This window comes from Aotus nancymaae, unplaced genomic scaffold (genome assembly GCF_030222135.1).
Source record: "Aotus nancymaae isolate 86718 unplaced genomic scaffold, 86718_ANA_hifiasm-v0.15.2.pri h1tg000019l, whole genome shotgun sequence".
Lineage (NCBI taxonomy): Eukaryota > Metazoa > Chordata > Mammalia > Primates > Aotidae > Aotus > Aotus nancymaae.
The window spans coordinates 28,497,886-28,516,990 of record NW_026988431.1 but is presented as its reverse complement, the minus strand read 5'-3'; the positions used below and the strand labels follow the sequence as shown (position 1 = coordinate 28,516,990).

General features: G+C 37.3%; 1 protein-coding gene across 10 annotated transcripts in view; it reads right to left on the bottom strand.

The window, feature by feature from the left end:
* TMEM108 (transmembrane protein 108) overlaps positions 1 to 19,105 on the bottom strand; it is a 658,024-nt gene that overhangs the window by 163,472 nt on the left and 475,447 nt on the right. For 9 of the 10 annotated variants that reach the window (XM_012451209.3, XM_012451206.2, XM_012451216.2 and 6 more), the window contains one exon: positions 918 to 1,003. In XM_012451209.3, coding sequence (XP_012306632.1) covers positions 918 to 957 — 40 coding nt within the window. In that variant the 5' untranslated portion in view covers positions 958 to 1,003. The remainder of the gene's footprint in view (positions 1 to 917; positions 1,004 to 19,105) is intronic. The other variant, XM_012451207.2, reaches the window with a different exon arrangement.

Here is a 19,105-nt window from a genome sequence, read left to right as displayed (position 1 = left end):
CTGACTGGTGATTTGCATCTCAGTATCTTTCCATCCTGTTCTCTCAACAAAAGTTAACAAGGAGCCACTCAGCCTATGAAAGATAGGTACTTCATTTACCTTAGCAAGAACAAGACAAACAATGAACTCACAATTTTCCAACTCACTGGCTTTGGTTTGACCTGGAGTGGGTAATGCCTATTGTCCTAATCTATTAATGAGGGATCCTAAGTGGGTTAACTGGAACATCAAGCCCACCAACTGATTTTGTTTTTTACATTCATTCAGTAGCAATTCTAATCCCAAAGGAAGTACAATCACTACATGGCAATTGGTGCTTTGTGGCACTATACCCAAAACACATGAGCAATGTGCAGAAAGTCATAATTGAACACTCTTTATTCTACCACAAAACCAAGAAGTCACATTTTTACTACTTGTTATTTGAGAACCATGTATAACTATGCATAACATTTCAAGCCAAAGGCTGTATGGCAACAGGTTTTATGTGTTAAAATACAGAAAATACAGCCTACAATTTCCTCTCCATGAGGAATCTACAGAAGGTCATCCTGGAAGAACACCAAACCAAAGGCAATAATGTTTTTGGACACTCATTCTCAAATTAACTATGGTTAACATGTCAATTTAGAATTATTATAATGGAGTTTATGTTATAACTGATGTCCAAGTTATAACTGTAACTGATGTTAAAACTTCCCTTTGGAATTCAGGAACAACTGACCAGCATTAACATTAAAACAGAGATCTTAGAATGACTTAATGCTTGATACTTCATCTAGATAAGGCAGAGTGAAACTTTACCATCCTCTTTCACTGATTTAACCCTGGTCTTCATCCAAAAAGTAAGTTCTGGGTACTCAGCAAATAACAACATTGGTATAATTTATGAAAGAAGAAATGCAGTGTCAACTTACTTAACAGTTGGCAATAGAGGGCCTGTAAACTTCTCTTCATGGTATCATCTGGTCCTGCTTATCCTCCAGTTTATTCATGATTCTGTCTAGGAAATTGGGAGAAGAAAATTGTTACATCTGAGGAACATAACTGAAAAATCAGTAAGGACTCCACTCAATAGGATCTTAGTTGTAAGGCCTAACATATACAATTTCGAAGAGAAAAAATCTTGGGATAAATACACCACAGTTTAATTTACAATGGGGTATGTTGTAAAATTACCAACGAATCAACTGGTCAAACCCTGAAACTATACACCCCACTGAAGGAAGCTCATGGGGCAGCTAGCGAGAAATCTGGGTTCAGAATTGAAGACTTTTCATGAATCTCTCATGAATCTCTGTAGTCATAGGAGAACCAAATAACTTCTTTTCTAATCTAATTTCTGCTAAGGCACTCACAAAACAAGCAAACACCCAAATAAAACAAACAAACAAAAAACAAGCCAGAAAGCTTCGCCACACTTGAAACTGTATTATTTTAAATAACTTTTCTATTATTTTCTGATTACATGGATACTTCTAGTATGGCATATTTAGAAAAAGTAAACAAAAAACACAGATAAAAATTAACAAGAAAATACATATTGTGCACAATCCCACAAATAAGAGTTGATTACTGCTCACATTTTAGAGTATATCTCTTCAGCCTTTTGAATGTGCACTTTCTATTGGTCTGTTTCATTTTATATACTATATATTTTAATTTTTCTCCCTAGCAGCAGAAATATCTTTCTGTGTTGTTATTATTATTTTACAGTTTTATTTTACATGGCAAACTGTGTCTTTAAGACAAATTCCTAGAAATGGAAATACATTACAGAAGAACATAAATTAAGGCTTTCTGAAATAAATATATTTCCAAATTGCTCTTCACCAATTCCGGTATATTAGAATAACCATTAGACTACACTTTACCCAATGAAGAAATTAACAATTTCATCTCTGCCAATAGGCAAATATTCCGTCTCAATGTTTTACTTTTCATTTTACGTTTATTAGTCGTTTATACATAAAAACTTAAAAATTCATATTCCTTAACCATTCTCTACTATCATGCTAGGTTTTTTTTTCCTCATGACACCCCAAGTAGAACTACCTATCTTTAAATTTTTTTTTATTAAGATATAACTCATATGTAAAATTTAGCCTTTAAGGTATACAATTCACTGACTGGCAACATATTCAAAAGTTGCCCAACCATCACCACTATCTAATTCCAGAATGTTTTCATCACTCAAAAATGAAATCATCTTGTTCACTTCACTATCAGTCACTCCCCATTTTCCCCTCCTTTGGCAACCACTAATCTATTGTCTTTACTGATTTGTCTATTCTGGACATTTTATATAAATACAATCATACAATATGTGTCTAGCTCTTTCACTCAGCATAATGTCTTCTTTTTTTCTTTTTTGAGATGGAGTCTCACTCTGTTGCCAGGCTGGAGTGCAGTGGTGCAATCTCAGCTCACTGCAACCTCTGCCTCCTGGGTTCAAGCAACTCTCGTGCCTCAGCCTCCCTAGTAGCTGCAATTACAGGCATGTGCCACCACACCCAGCTAATTTTTGTATTTTTCATAGACAAAATAAAATCCTTTATTAAGGATTTTAATAAAGTGATCTTAAAGTTAATTTTGGAGGGGGAAAAGAAACAAACTCGAATAACAAGACAAATCTTTTAAAAACAGTAATAATAGAGAACTAACTACCAGTGGTTTAATTTAAACACTTACTATTCTACTTGAAGAATCAGCAAATGGAGAAATAAAACTTAATACAAAGTTCAGAAACAGACTGTTGATGAAAAAGCTAAACTTCATAAAATATTTGAAGAGATTTCTTCTGAGCCAAATGTGAGGACCATGACCGGTAACAAAGGCTCAGGAGGTCCTGAGAACATGTTCCCAAGGTGGTTGGGTTACAACCTGGTTTTGTAAGTTTTATAAAATATCAGTCAATACATGTGAGGTATACACTGTTTCAGTTTAGAAAGGTGGGACAACTCAAAGCAAGGGCTTACAGGCTATAGGTGGATTCAAAGATTTTCTGGTTGGCAGTCTGTTGAAGGAGTTATTAATATTATTTGAAGATGTAGAATCAACAGAAAGAAGCGTCTGGGTTAAGATAATGAGTTGTGGAAACCAAGGTTCTCATTATGCACAGAAAAGCGGCTGCCCTTAGAGGTAACAGATGGCAAGTATTTCCTATTCAAACATTTAAAAGGTGCCAGACTCTCAGCTAATCTCTCCAGGGTCAGAAGTCCTGGAAAGGCAATGGGATTCTCTACAGTATGTAAATTTCCTCTCCAAGAGATAGCTTTGCAGGACCATTTAAAATACATCAAAGAAATATATTTTTGGGTGAAATACTTTGATATTTTTCAGGGCCTGCTATCCGTCATGTGATGCTATACTAGAGTCAGGTCAGAATTTGGTATCTTGTTACTACAAACAGTCTGTTCCGTCTGTCCTAAGATCACTGTTTTAATGTTAATGCCAGTCAGTTTTGCCTGAATTCCAAAGGGAATAAAGTATAATGAGGCATGTCTGACCTCCACTTCCCATCATGGCCTCAGCTAATTTTTCAGGTTTCTTTGGAATTCCCTTGGCTGAGAAGAGAAAGTCATTCAGTCAGTTGAGGTGCTTAGAATTTTATTTTTAGTTTATATTATCTAAGAATACAAAAGTATTCAGAATGTAATAAATGAAATAAAAAAATACCGGAAGTATATTAGTTTGTTTTCACACTACTAATAAGGACATATTAGAGACTGGGCAATTTACAAAAGAAAGAGGTTTAATGAACTTACAGTTCTACATGGCTGGGGAGGCCTCATAATCATGGTGGAAGGCAAGGAGGAGAAGTCACATCTTATGTGGATGGCGGCAGGCAAAGAGAGAGAGCTTGTGCAGGGAAATTCCCTTTTTTTTTTTTTTTTTTTTTTGAGATAAAGTCTCGCTTTGTCACCAAGGCTGGAGGGCAGTGGCGCGATTTTGGTTCACTGCTACCTCCGCCTCCTGGGTTCAAGTGATTCTCCTTCCTCAGCCTCCTGAGTAGCTGGGATTACAGGTGTGTTCCACTACACCTGGCTAATTTTTGTATTTTTAGAAGAGACAAGGTTTCACCATGTTGGTCAGGCTGGTCTCGAACTCCTGACCTTGTGATTCACCTGCCTCAGCCTTCCAAAGTGCTGGGATTACAGGTGTGAGCCACCGCACCCAGCCCCCATTTTTAAAACCATCAGATCTTGTGAGACTTATTCACTATTATGAGAACAGCATGTGAAAGACTCACCCCTATGATTCAGTTACCTTCCACCAGGTCCCTCCCACAACACATGGGAATTCAAGATGAGATTTGGGTAGGGACACAGCTAAACCATATTAGGAAGAAAATATGGGCAAGAATTTATGTAATCTTGGACTGAGGAAGGCGTTTGTAACCATGAAAGTGTGTCTGTGGGGTAAGTAGAATTCTTACTGAAAAAGCACTTGAAAACCTGGAATGTTATATAGCATTGATGAATCTTAAAAACATGCCGAGGCTGGGCATGGTGGCTCATGCCTGTAATTTCAAGACTTTGGGAGGCTGAGGCAGGTGGATCATAAGGTCAGGAGACTGAGACCATCCTGGCCTCAGGACTATAATCATGGTGAAACCCCATGATTATAGTCAGAATTATCTTCTATTTGCTTTATTAATTTGAGAGAGAATGACTTGATCTCATCAAAATCCATCTGGGGTGAGGAAGAACGTAAGTATTCCAAAACTTACTGTTCTGGAAATCAGAAGAGTTCTTTTCGGGGCTGGGAAGTGCTCTTTTTTGGGGGAGGCGGGTAGAAAAGCTCAATGACTTCTTTGGTTAGGCAAATTTATCCCCCACCACCAGTGTTATTTTTATGAGGAAGAACAAGAGAGACAGCTAAAGTGCTTTTCATTATACAAAAATTAATTACGACCTTTGAGTTTCCAGAGGCTATGGCTAGGAAACAGGAGTTAAAGAGTCTAGAAACTAGAGAAGCTGAAGAGATAACACACAAGAGATACTGAGAAACAGAAAGAGGCAACTCCAAAAGATGGTAGCAGGTGGGACCCAAGGATGACGGATAAAGTGAGAAATTCCCCATAAGGAGATGCCTCATGAAGTAGTCTGTAGTGAGCCATAATCATGCCACTGTACTCCAGCCTGGGTAACAAAGTGAGAAAAAAAAGTACAAATAATTGTATGAAGGAAGCTTAGTAAATTTCAATAAACTGCAGAGAAGCAATTCAACAAAATCAGGAGAATAATGACCAAAATGAGAAATTTAATAGAAATTGAAATTATTTAAAAACAAGATAACAAAATAGACAATTCTGGAGCTGAAAAATATAATACAATGAAATAAATGAAAAATGCAATAGAAGGCATCAACAGCAGAAATATCAAGCAGAATAAAAATTTGTGAACTTGAAGACAAATTATTTGAAAATATATAGTCAGAGGAGAAAAAATAATAAAAAGGAATGAAGAGCACTTATGGGACTAGTAGGGCAACAATAAAGAGCAAACATTTCAATTATAGGAGCTTTAAGAAAAAGACAAAGGAAGAGAAAGTCTAAAAATAAATAATAGCAGAAAATTTTTCGAATCTGGGAAAAGATATAAATATCCAAATACAGGAAAGTCAAAGGCCTCCAATAAGATTTAATTGAAACAAGAAGGATGATATATTATAATTGAACTGATAAAAATTAAAGAGAGGATTCTGAAAGCAGCAAGAGAAAAGAAGCAAATAACATAAAATGGAGTTCCAGTAAGGCTGCAGTTTCTCAGCAGAAACCGTCTAGGTCAGGAGACAGTGGGAAGATACATTCAAAGTGCTGAAGGAAAAAAATTGCCAAAACACCCCTCAAACCAGCAAAGCTGTCCTTCTGAAACCATGAAGAGATAAAGACTTTTCCAGACAAACAAAAGCTAAAGGAGTTCATCACCACCAGGCGTGTCTTACAGGAAATGCTAAAGGAAGTTATCTGAGCTGAAATAACAGAACACTAATGAATACAAGAAAACATATGAAAGCATAAAACTTACTGGCAAAAGTAAGTGCACAGTCAAATTCAGAATACTCTAATACTATAATAGTGGTATGTAAATCACTTATATCTTTAGTATGTAGGTTAAAACATAAAACTATTAAAATAGTAAGAACTATGGTAATTCATTAAAGGATACAGAATATAAAAGATGTTAAATTGTAACATCAAAAATATAAAATATAGGGAAGTGGAATAAAATTGTAGAGGTTTGTTTTGCAATCAAAGTTAAGTTGTTATCCGCTTGAAAAAGGCTTTTATAAGTTGCTTTATGTAAGCCTCATGGTAACCACAAAGCAAAACACTATAGTAGATCCACAAAAGGTAAAAAAAAAAGGCATCAATGCATGCCACTAGAGAAAGTCGCCTGATCACAAAGGAAGGCAGCAAGAGAGGAAGAAAGGAACAATGGACCTATAAAACAACCATGAAACAACGAACAAAATGGTAGTAGTAAGTCTGTAAAATAATAAGAAAAATGTGTTAGACCCTTCCCCTAGTCATTGCACAGAGCTCCTTATAATTTACTGAGTGATAGGAGTGCTAGGACAATCTTTTGTTCTAATGTTTGGTCTCTGCACCAGTTCCTGACACAAAGCTCCTATGACCTTTGTAATCTCCTGAGTGGTTGGAGCATTCGACACAGAGCTCCTGAATCCTTTGGAATTTCCTGGGTGATAGGAAAATCGCTCCTTTTTTTCTAATGAGGGTGATAGGAGTATCTTTTTTTCTTGGTGGGTTCCTGGATGAGGGTTGGTCACCAGAAAAATCAAACCATGAATATAGCTTGCAGCTTTCAGCCCCATCCTACATTCTCCAGAGAGAAGAGAGGAGCTGAAAATTGAGTTAATTAATCCATCATGCCTATGTGATGAAGCCTTCATAAAACTCCAAGAACTACAGGATTTAGAGAGCTTCCTGGTTGGTAAACACTTCCATATGCTGAGAAGGTGGTATACCCAACTCCACAGGGACAGATGCCCCTACGTTTGGGAGTCTTCTAGACTTTATACTATGTATGTCTTTATCTGGCTGTTCATCTGTATCCTTTATTATTTCATTTATTAATAAACTGGTACATGTAAGTAAAGTGCCTTCCTGAGCTCTAGGAGCCCCTTTAGCAAGTTCATCAAACCCAAGGAGTGGGTAGTGGGAGTACCGATTTACAGTCAGCTGGTCAGAAGTATAGATGACAACCTACTACTTCTGATTACCATCTAAAGTGGGGAGCAGTCCTGTGGGACTGAGCCCTTAACCTGCAGGATCTGATCCTATCTCCAGGTAGTTACTGTCAGAATTAAATTGAATTATAGGATACTGAGCTCATGTTCAGGCGAGAATTGCTTCGTGTGTAGGGAAATACCCTCACACATTTGGTGTCAGAAGTGTTGAGTAGTGTGTGAGTAAAGGGAAATAAATAAATTTATTCAAACATATTTATTTGAATAATATTTTTATTAAAAAATGTTATCAACCTTGAAGAAATGAATAAACTTCTTTCCTCCTAAAAAGTCCTTACTTATCAATAATTACCTTGATTATAAATGGATTACATTATCAAATCAAGAAATATAAGCTTGGCATGGTGGTGCATGCCTGTAGTCCTAGTTAGTCAGGAGGCTGAGGCAGGAGATCACTTGAGCCCAGGAGTTTGAGACTACATTGATCTATGATTACGCCACTGCACTCTAGCTTGGGCAACACAGTGGGACTTCATCTCTTAAAAAAAAAGACTGAATGAATAAAAAAATAAGACTCAACTATATACTGCCTACAAGAGATTAATTTCACCTTTAAGGACAGATACAGACTGAAAGTGAAGGGATGGAAAAATACTCCATGCAAACAGAAATAAAGAGAGAGCAGGGTAACTATATTTTTATCAGATAAAAAAGACTTTTAGTCAAAAGCTGTAAAAAAAAAGGAAAAAAAAATCATTATAAAAGGATGAAGGGTTCAAATCAATCAGAGGATGTAACAATTGTAAATACATATGCAACCAACATTGGACCACCTACATATATAAAAAATATTAATAGATTTGAAAGGATAGACAGACTCTTAATAATAGTAGGGGACTTCAAGGCTCCATTTTCAATAATGGGCAGATTATCCAGACAGAAGATTAAGAGAGAAACATTGATATAAACTACATTTTAGTGCAAATGGGACAGACATATACACAACATTCCACCAAACAGCAGCAGAATGTACATTCTTCTTAAACACACATAAAACATTTTCCAGGACAGACTAGATATAAAACAAGTCTTAAGTTTCAGATCTAAATCATAGGAAATGTATTTTCCAATCACAATGGTACAATATTAAAAGTCAGTAAGAGGAAGAATTTCAGAAAATTCACAAACATAGAAAACACAACACGCCCCTGAGAACCAAAGAATAAGTTAAAAGGAAGAATAAAAATTATTTTGAGACAAGTGAAAATAAGCACATAATACACAAAAGCTTATAGAATGCAAAACAAAAGCAGTTCTAAGAGGAAAATTTATAGAAATAAAAGCCTACATCAAAAAAGATTTCAAATAAACTAACATCATACCTCAAGAAACTAGAAATAAAATAACAAACTAAGCCCAAAGCTAGAAGGAAGGAAATAATAAAGGCCAAAGTGTAAATAAATGACAGAGAGACCATATAAACAATAGAAAAGATCAATGAAACTAAAAGGTGGTAATCAACAAACTTTAGCTAGACTAAGAAAAAAAGAGACAACTCAAACAAAATCAGAAATGAAAGAAAAGACATTACAACGAATACTATGGAAATACAAAGGACCATAACAGACCACTATGGACAATTATGTGCCAACAAATTGAATCACCTAGAAGAAATGGATAAACTTACAGACATAAACAACCTACTAAGAGTGAATCGTGAAAAAACAGAAATTCTGAACAGACCAATAACAAGGAGATTGAATCAGTAATTACAAGTCACCCACTAGAGAAAAGCCCAGAGCCTTGACTTGACTGCTTAACTCTACCAAAAATTTCAAGCAGAACTATTAACAGTTCTTCTCAAACTCTTCCAAAAAATCTGAAGAAGAGGGAATAATTACAAATTCATTTTTAGAAGGCTAGCCCTTACCCTGTTACCGAAGCCAGACAGGGATACTACAAGAAAAGAAAATTATAGGTCAGTATCCCTGATGAACATAGGACACAAAATTCTAAAAAAAAAAAAAAAAAAAAAAGTGCTTGCAAACCAAATTCAACAGCACATCAAAAGTATTATTCACCAAGATTAAGTGGAATTTATCCCAGAGATACAAGGATGCATCAACATACACAAACCTATTAATTAGCAGAACGAAGAACAAAAACCAGATTATCATTTCAAAAGTCAAAGCATTTGACAAAATTTAACATCCTATCATGATAAAAAAGAAAAAACTCTCCAAAATTAGGTGTACAGTAAAAGTACCTCAAGGCAACAAAGGCCATGTATGACAAACCCACAGTTAAGATAATATGCAACAGTGTAAAACTGAAAGCTCTTCCTTTAAGATCAGGAACAAGAAGAAGATGCCATTACTGTCACTTCTATTCAAAATAGTACTGGAAGTCCTAGCCAGAGCAATTAGGCAAGAGAAAGAAATAAAAGGCATCTAAACTGGAAAGAGCCGGGCGCGGTGGCTCACGCCTGTAATCCCAGCACTTTGGGAGGCCGAGGTGCATAGATCACGAGGTCAAGAGATCGAGACCATCCCGGTCAACATGATGAAACCCCGTCTCTACTAAAAATACAAAAAATTAGCTGGGCACGGTGGTGCGTGCCTGTAATCCCAGCTACTCAGGAGGCTGAGGCAGGAGAATTGCCTGAACCCAGGAGGCGGAGGTTGCGGTGAGCTGAGATTGCACCATTGCATTCCAGCCTGGGTAACAAGAGCGAAACTACATCTCAAAAAAAAAAAAAAAAAAAAAAAAAAAAAAAAAAAAAACTGGAAAGAAAAAAATTAAATGTCTCTGTCTGCAGATGACATATTATATATAGAAAATCTTAAAGATCCACCAAAACACTGTTAAAACTGACAAACGAATCCAGTAAAGTTGTAGAATCCAAAAAACAGAGACACAGAATTAGTTGCATGTCTATACACTAATAACAAACTATCTAAAGAAAGCAAGAAAACTATCCCATTTGCAATAGTTACAAAAATACTTATAATAAATTTAGCCAAGAAGATGGAAGACCTGTACACTGAAAACCACAAACTATTAATGAAAGAAATTGAAGACACAAATAAATGGAAAGATATCCTATGTTCACAGATTGGAAAAATGTTAAAATGTTCATACTAACTAAAGAAATATACAGATTCAATGCAATTCCTATCAAAATTCAATGACTTTTTTTTAACAGAAAGAGAGAAAACAATCCTGAAATTTGTATTGAACCACAAAGACTCCACATAGCCAAAGCAATCTTGAGCAAACAAACAAACAAACAAGGAGGCATTACACTACCTGACTTCAAAATATACTATGAAACTACAGTAATCAAAACAGTTTGGCACTGACATAAAAACAGACCAATGGGACAGAAGAGAGAGTCCAGAAATAAATCCATGTATTTATGGCCAATTGATTTTTGACAAAGATGCCAAGAACACGTAATAGGGAAAGGACAATCTCATCAATAAGTGTCATTGGGAAAATTCATTATCACCATGCACAAAGAATGAAATTAGACTCCTATGTCACCCAATATGTAAAACTCAACTCAAAATAGATTAAAGGCATCAATATAAGACTGAAACTGTAAATCTACTACTAGAAGAAGACATATGGGAAAATCGTCATGACATTAGTCTGGGCAATGATTTTTTGGATATGATTCCAAAGCACAGGCAACAAAAGCAAAAATAAATGAGATTACATCAAACAAAAGCTTTTGCACAGCAAAAGAATCAAGAATTATCAATCTATGGAATGGGAAAAAATGTTTGAAAACTGTGCATATGATAAAGTATTAATATCCAAATATATATATAAGGAACTCAACTAAATAGCAAGAAAACAACTGGATTAAAAAATCAGCAAACAAACTGAACAGACATTTCTCAAATGAAGACATACACTTGGCCAACATATTCATGAAAAAATGCTCAACATAAATGTACACTAATAAGAGAGATACAAAAAACCGCAATGAGATATCAACTCACATCTGTTAGAATGGCTATCAAAAAGATCCAAGATAAATTTTGGCAAAGGTGTGAAAAAAATGGAACCCTTGCACACTGTTGATCAGAAGATAAATTAGTACAACTATTATGGAAAACAGTGGGGAGGTACCTGAAAAAAAAAAAAACTAAAACTACCATATAATCCATCAACCCCACTACTGGGTATATATTCAAGGAAAATGAAATCAGTATGTAGAGATATGCATGTCCAGGTTCACTGTAGCATTATTCACAACAGTCAAGATATGTAATTAATCTAAGTATATGTCAATAGATGAATGGATAAAGAAATTGTGGTATATACATACACAATGGAATACCATTCAGCATTAAAAAAGAAGCAATTCCTGTCATTTGCAGCAACATGGATAAACTTGGAAGATATAAGTGAAATAAGCCCGGCACAGAAAACCAATTACTATATGATCTCACTTACATGTGTAATCTAAAAACGTTGAACTAAAAGAAGCAGAATAGAATGGTGGTTACCGGGGTGGGGGCGGGGAAGGGGGTTGTGGAGATGTTATTAAGGATACAAAGTTTTAGTTAGGAGAAATAAGTTCAAAAGATCTACTGTATAACATGGCGACCATAGTTAATAACAATGTATTGTATTCTTGGAAACTACTAAGAGTAGATTTTAAAAGTTCTGACAATAAAAAATATGTGAGGGAAAGCATCTGACCAAACATACAAGATAGGGGCACAGGTGGGGACCTCACTGATTATTACCACAAGAGAAACACGAAGGATGTGAGTCACCTGGACCACACCTTACTTACTGAGAGTGAACCTAATAGAACCCTGCTTCTTGAGCTTAAGTGGAAGAGTCATACATCATTTGCACTGAGTCAGGAGGGATACTTCTCTATTTCATAGAGCACTAAAAATGTTCTAATTAGAAATGTTTATGGTGTCAGAAAATAGAAATAAAGAGCCAAATGAAAAGCTTTGCTATTTGATATGTAAATTAACTTGAAATGACAAGTACATGAAGAGCAAGTAAGAAAGAACAGTCAGGAAATCTCTGGGGGGCGGGGTGGTGGGAGAAACGAGGTGGTGTGGGGGGATCTGCTGGCCTTGCCAGACTTAAAACATACTCTAAATCCTCTATAACTAAAAGCATTTGATACTGGCACATAAGTAGGCCCAATGATATATGAAAATTTAGGACTGATATAGGCAAATCAGTTGGGGAAAATATAAGCATTTAACAAATGTTGAGATACTGGTTGAGCAATGTGAAAAATGTTAAAACTGTACTCATTTCAAACACCATCCCCAACATAAATTCCAAATGGATCAGATATTTAAATGTAAGAAAAGCATACAAGTACTAGGAAAAAAATATAGGTAAAGTATATTACTTGTGAGTAGAGAAGCTTTGCTAACTCTGACTCAAAATCTAAAGCAGGACAGTCTCATGCATGCTGCATCCTGCACTGCACGAGGGTTCAAAGACCTAAGAGTGAACAGTAGGGGATAAAGAAAAACACAGACACAACATAGAGAAAGCTGAGCCAGGCAGTCTGGGAGGTGAAGGATGTCAGTCTCTCTGGCCCCAACCCGTCTCAGTGTACTTTATTTTATATGTTCACAAAGTGCATAGCAGAGGGAGGGTGCGGTTACTTAGAAAAGCCTGTGGTTATTATTCTTATACTTCAGTTCACATACTTCAGCTAAGAAACTATCTTGCAGCAAGGTCAGTGAAAGCTGATTATCTCTTTCTAGGCCAGTCTCTGTTCTACTCTGAGACATATACATCCTCCTATTATGATTCCACTTCTCTGAAGTTCAACCAAAATTCACAGCAGGCTTGCTTCTGATTCCCCCCAAAAGGGAGGGTGCTACTCCGGTTCTCTACAGGCCAGGCCTGGTGGCTCATGCCTGTAATCCCAGCACTTTGGGAAGTCGAGGCATGTGGATCACCTGAGGTCAGGAGTTGGAGACCAGCCTGATCAACATGGGGAAACCACATCTCTACTAAAAATACAAAATTATCCAGGGGTGGGGGCACATGCCTATAATCCCAGCTACTTGGGAGGCTGAGGCAGGAGAATTGCTTGAGTCTGGGAGGCAGAGGTTGCAGTGAGCCAAGATCACGCCATTGCACTCCAGCCTGGGCAAGAAGAGTGAAATTCCATCTAAGAAAAAAAAACTAAATCAACAAGGAAAAAGATTGATAAACTTTATTACACATATAAAAATCAGTAAAAAAAATACCAAGTAAAAATACATATTAAAAAAAAAAACAGGATGGATCCAAGATGGCTGATTAGGAGCAGCTCAGGATTGCAGCTCCCACCGAAAGCGCGGAGGCCACTGCAGGTGATCCCGAGGCAAGCAGGGCCTGGAGTGGACCTCAGCAGTCCTACAGCAGGGGGGCCTGACTGTTAGAAGGAAAACTAAGAAATAGAAAGAAATAACCTCATCATCAACAAACTGGACATTGACTCAGAGACCCAATCTGAAAGTCAACAACTACAAAGACGACAGGTGGATAAAAACACAAAGATGGGAAGAAACCAGTGCAAAAAGGATGAAAACACCCTAAACCAGAATGCCTCTCCTCCTACAAGGGATCACAACTCCTTACCAGCAAGGGAACAAGGCTGGATGGAGAATGAGTGTGATGAATTGACAAAATCAGGCTTCAGAAGGTGGGTAATAAGAAACTTCTGTGAGCTAAAAGAACATGTTCTAACCCAGTGCAAAGGAACTAAGAACCTTGAAAAGAGATTTGATGAAATGCTAATGAGAATAAACAGAGAGGAATATAAGTTAATTGATGGAGCTGAAAAACACAACACGAGAACTTCACGAAGCATACACAGGTTTGAAAAGCCGAATTGACCAAGCAGAAGAAAGGATATCAGAGGTGGAAGATCAACTCAATGAAATAAAATGAGAAGGCAAGATAAGAGAAAAAAGGGTGAAAAGGAATGAATAAAGTCTCCAAGAAATATGGGACTATGTGAAAAGACACAATCTACGTTTGATAGGTGTACCTGAATATGATGGAGAGAATGAATCCAAGCTGGAAAATACTCTTCAGGATATTATCCAGGAAAACTTCCCCAACCTAGCAAGGCAAGCCAATATTCAAGTCCAGGAAATACAGAGAACACCACAAAGATATTCCTCAAGAAGAGTAACCCAAAGACACATAATCGTCAGATTCACCAGGGTTGAAATGAAGAAGAAAATGCTAAGAGCAGCCAGAGAGAAAGGTCGGGTTACCCACAAAGGGAAGCCCATCAGACTCACAGCAGATCTCTCAGCAGAAACCCTACAAGCCAGAAGAGAGTGGGGGCCAATATTCAACATCCTTAAAGAAAAGAACTTTCAACCCAGAATTTCATATCCAGCCAAACTAAGCTTCATAAGTGAAGGAAAAATAAAATCCTTTACGAACAAGTACTTAGGGATTTCATCACCACCAGGCCTGCTTTACAAGAGCTCCTGAAAGAAGCACTAAACATAGAAAGGAACAACCAGTACCAGCCACTCCAAAAACATACCAAATGGTAAAGAGCATCAACACAATGAAGAATCTGCATCAACTAATGGGCAGAACAGCCAGCTAGCATCAAAATGGCAGGATCAAATTCACACATAGCAATATTAACCCTAAATGTAAATGGGCTAAATGCCCCAATCAAAAGACACAGACTGGCAAACTGGATAAAAAGCCAAGATCCATCAGTGTGCTGTATCCAGGAAACCCATCTCACGTGCAAGGATACACGAAGGCTCAAAATAAAGGGATGGAGGAAGATTTACCAAGCAAATGGAGAGAAAAAAAAAGCAAGAGTTGCAATTCTCATCTCTGATAAAATAGACTTTAAAGCAACAAAGATCAAAAGAGACAAAGAAGGACATTACATAATGGTAAAAGGATCAATGCAACAAGAAGAGCTAATGATCCTAAATATATACGCACCCAATGCAGGAGCACCCAGATACATAAGGCAAGTTCTTAATGACTTACAAAGAGACTTAGACTCCCACACAATAATAGTGGGAGACTTTAACACCCTATTGTCAATATTAGATAGATCAACGAGACAGAAAATTAACAAGGATATCCAGGACTTGAACTCAGACCTGGAACAAGCAAACCTAATAGACATTTACAGAACTCTACACCCCAAATCCACAGAATATACATTCTTCTCAGCACCACATCACACCTACTCTAAAATTGACCACATAATTGGAAATAAATCACTCCTCAGCAAATGCAAAAGAACGGAAATCAAAACAAACAGTCTCTCAGACCACAGTGCAATCAAGTTAGAACTCAGAATTGAGAAACTAACTCAGAACTGCACAGCTTCATGGAAACTGAACGAGTTTCTCTTGAATGTTGACTGGATAAACAATGAAATAAAGGCAGAAATAAAGATGTTCTTCGAAACCAACGAGAACGAAGACATAACATACCAGAATCTCTGGGACACATTTAAAGCAGTGTCTAGAGGAAAATATATAGCAATAAATGCCCACATGAGAAACAAGGAGAGATCTAAAATCGACAGCCTATTGTCAAAATTGAAAGAGCTAGAGGAGCAAGATCAAAAAAACTCAAAACCTAGCAGAAGACAAGAAATAACTAAGATCAGAGCAGAACTGAAGGAGATAGAGACACAAGAAATCCTTCAAAAAATCAGTAAATCCAGGAGCTGGTTTTTTGAAAAGATCAACAAAATAGACCACTAGCCAGATTAATAAAAAAGAAAAGCGAGAATAACCAAATAGATGCAATAAAAAACGATAAAGGGGATATCACCACAGATTCCACAGAAATTCAAACCATCATCAGAGATTATTACAAACAACTCTATGCACATAAACTAGGAAACCTGGAAGAAATGGATAAATTCCTGGACACTTGCACACTCCCAAGTCTAAACCAGGAAGAAGTCAAAACCCTGAATAGACCAATAACAAAGTCTGAAGTCGAGGCAGCAATTAAGAGCCTACCACCCAAGAAAAGCCCAGGTCCAGATGAGTACACAGCCGAATTCTACCAGACATACAAAGAGCAACTGGTACCACTCCTTCTGAAACTATTCCAAACAATCCAAAAAAAGGGAATCCTTCCCAAATCATTTTATGAGACCAACATCATCCTGATACCAAAACCCAGCAGAGACTCAGCAAGAAAAGAAAACTTTAGGCCAATATCCATGATGAACATAGATGCAAAAATCTTCAATAAAATACTGGCAAGCTGATTGCAACAGCACATCAAAAAGCTTATCCACCATGATCAAGTAGGCTTCATTCCGGGGTGCAAGGCTGGTTCAACATATGCAAGTCTATAAACATAATTCACCACATAAACAGAACCAAAGACAAAAACCACATGATTATCTCAATTGATGCAGAGAAGGCCTTTGACGAAATTCAACAGCCAATATCATTTTGAATGGGCAAAACCTGGAAGCATTCCCTTTGAAATCTGGCACTAGACAAGGATGCCCTCTCTCACCACTCCTATTCAATATAGTACTGGAAATTCTAGCCAGAGCAATCAGGCAAGAAAAAGAAATAAAGGGTATTCACATAGGAAAGGAGGAAGTCAAATTGTCTCTATTTGCAGACGACATGATTGTATATCTAGAAGACTCCATCATCTCAGCCCAAAATCTCCTGAAACTGATATGCAACTTCAGCAAAGTCTCAGGATATAAAATCAATGTGCAAAAATCACAAGCATTCCTATACACCAATAACAGACTTAAGGAGAATCAAATCAAGATCTAACTGCCATTCGCAATTGCTACAAAGAGAATAAAATACCTAGGAATACAACTAACAAAGGATGTAAAGGACCCCTTCAAGGAGAAGTACAAACCACTGCTCAATGAAATAAGAGAGGACACAAACAGATGGAGAAACATTCCATGTTCATGGTTAGGAAGAATCAATATCGCGAAAATGGCCATACTGCCTAAAGTAATTTACAGATTCAATGCTATCCCCATCAAGCTACCAATGACCTTCTTCACAGAACTGGAAAAAACCACCTTAAACTTCATATGGAACCAAAAGAGAGCCCACATAGCCAAGTCAATTCTAAGCAAAAAGAACAAAGTGGGAGGCATCACATTACCGGGCTTCAAACTATACTACAAGGCTACAGTAATCAAAACAGCATCGTACTGGTACCAAAACAGAGATATAGACCAATGGAACAGAACAGAGTCCTCGGAGGCAACACAACACATCTACAACCATCCAACCTTTGACAGACCTGATAAAAACAAGCAATGGGGAAAGGATTCCCTGTTTAATAAATGGTGCTGGGAAAACTGGCTAGCCATGTGCAGAAAGCAGAAACTGGACCCCTTCCTGACACCTTACACTAAAATTAACTCCAGATAGATTAAAGACTTAAACATAAGATCTAACACCATAAAAACCCTAGAAGAAAATCTAGGCAAAACCATTCAGGACATAGGCGTAGGCAAGGACTTCATGACCAAAACACCAAAAGCAGTGGCAACAAAAGCGAAAACAGACAAATGGGACCTAATCAAACTCCACAGCTTCTGCACAGCAAAAGAAACAGTCATTAGAGTGAGTCGGCAACCAACAGAATGGGAAAAAATTTTTGCAATCTACCCATCTGACAAAGGGCTGATATCCAGAATCTACAAAGAACCAAAACAGATTTACAAGAAAAAAACAAGCCCATTCAAAAGTGGGCAGAGGATATGAACAGACACTTTACAAAAGAAGACATATCTGAGGCCAAAAAACATATGAAAAAATGCTCATCATCGCTAGTTATTAGAGAAATGCAAATCAAAACTATATTGAGATACCATCTCACGCCAGTTAGAATGGGGATCATTAAAAAATCTGGAGACAACAGATGCTGGAGAGGATGTGGAGAAATAGGAACACTTTTACACTGTTGGTGAGAGTGTAAATTAGTTCAACCATTGTGGAAGACAGTGTGGCGATTCCTCAAGGACCTAGAAATAGAAATTCCATTTGACCCAGCAATCCCATTACTGGGTATATATCCAAAGGATTATAAATCGTTCTACTATAAGGACACATGCACATGAATGTTCATTGCAGCACAGTTTACAATAGCAAAGACCTGGAACCAACTCAAATGCCCATCGACGATAGACTGGACAGGGAAAATGTGTCAGATGTACACCATGGAATATTATGCAGCCATCAAAAACAATGAGTTTGTGTCCTTTGCAGGGACATGGATGAACCTGGAAACCATCATTCTCAGCAAACTGACACAAGAACAGAAAATCAAACGCCGCATGTTCTCACTCATAGGTGGGTGTTGAACAATGAGAACACATGGACACAGGGAGGGGAGCATCACACGCTGGGGTATGTCAGGGGGAAATAGGGGAGTGACAGCGGGGGGTGGGGAGTTGGGGAGAGATAGCATGGGGAAGAAATGCCAGATATCAGTGATGGGGAGGAAGGCAGCAAATCACACTGCCACATGTGTACCTATGCAACAATCTTGCATGTTCTTCACATGCACCCCCAAACCTAAAATGCAATAAAAAAAAATCTTCAACTTATAAGAGGCAAAGGGTTAATATCCCTCCCTGAAATTTCTTTGTAATCCCAAAATAAATAATTTTAATGCTTTCATGGTCATTAGTGGACATGCATAGACTGGAAAAAAATTTCAGTCAATCAACACATACATTCCCAGCTGAAGATTAACAAGGTGATGCTCTGTCTTTCTTGCTTCGGCTCTTGTACTAGAAACAAATGTCCTCTCCACGGACTATTTAGTGCCTTTTTTTTATGTTTATGCTTTTGTGTTGGTGATTTTACCATTAAATATGGCTTGCAAGCAA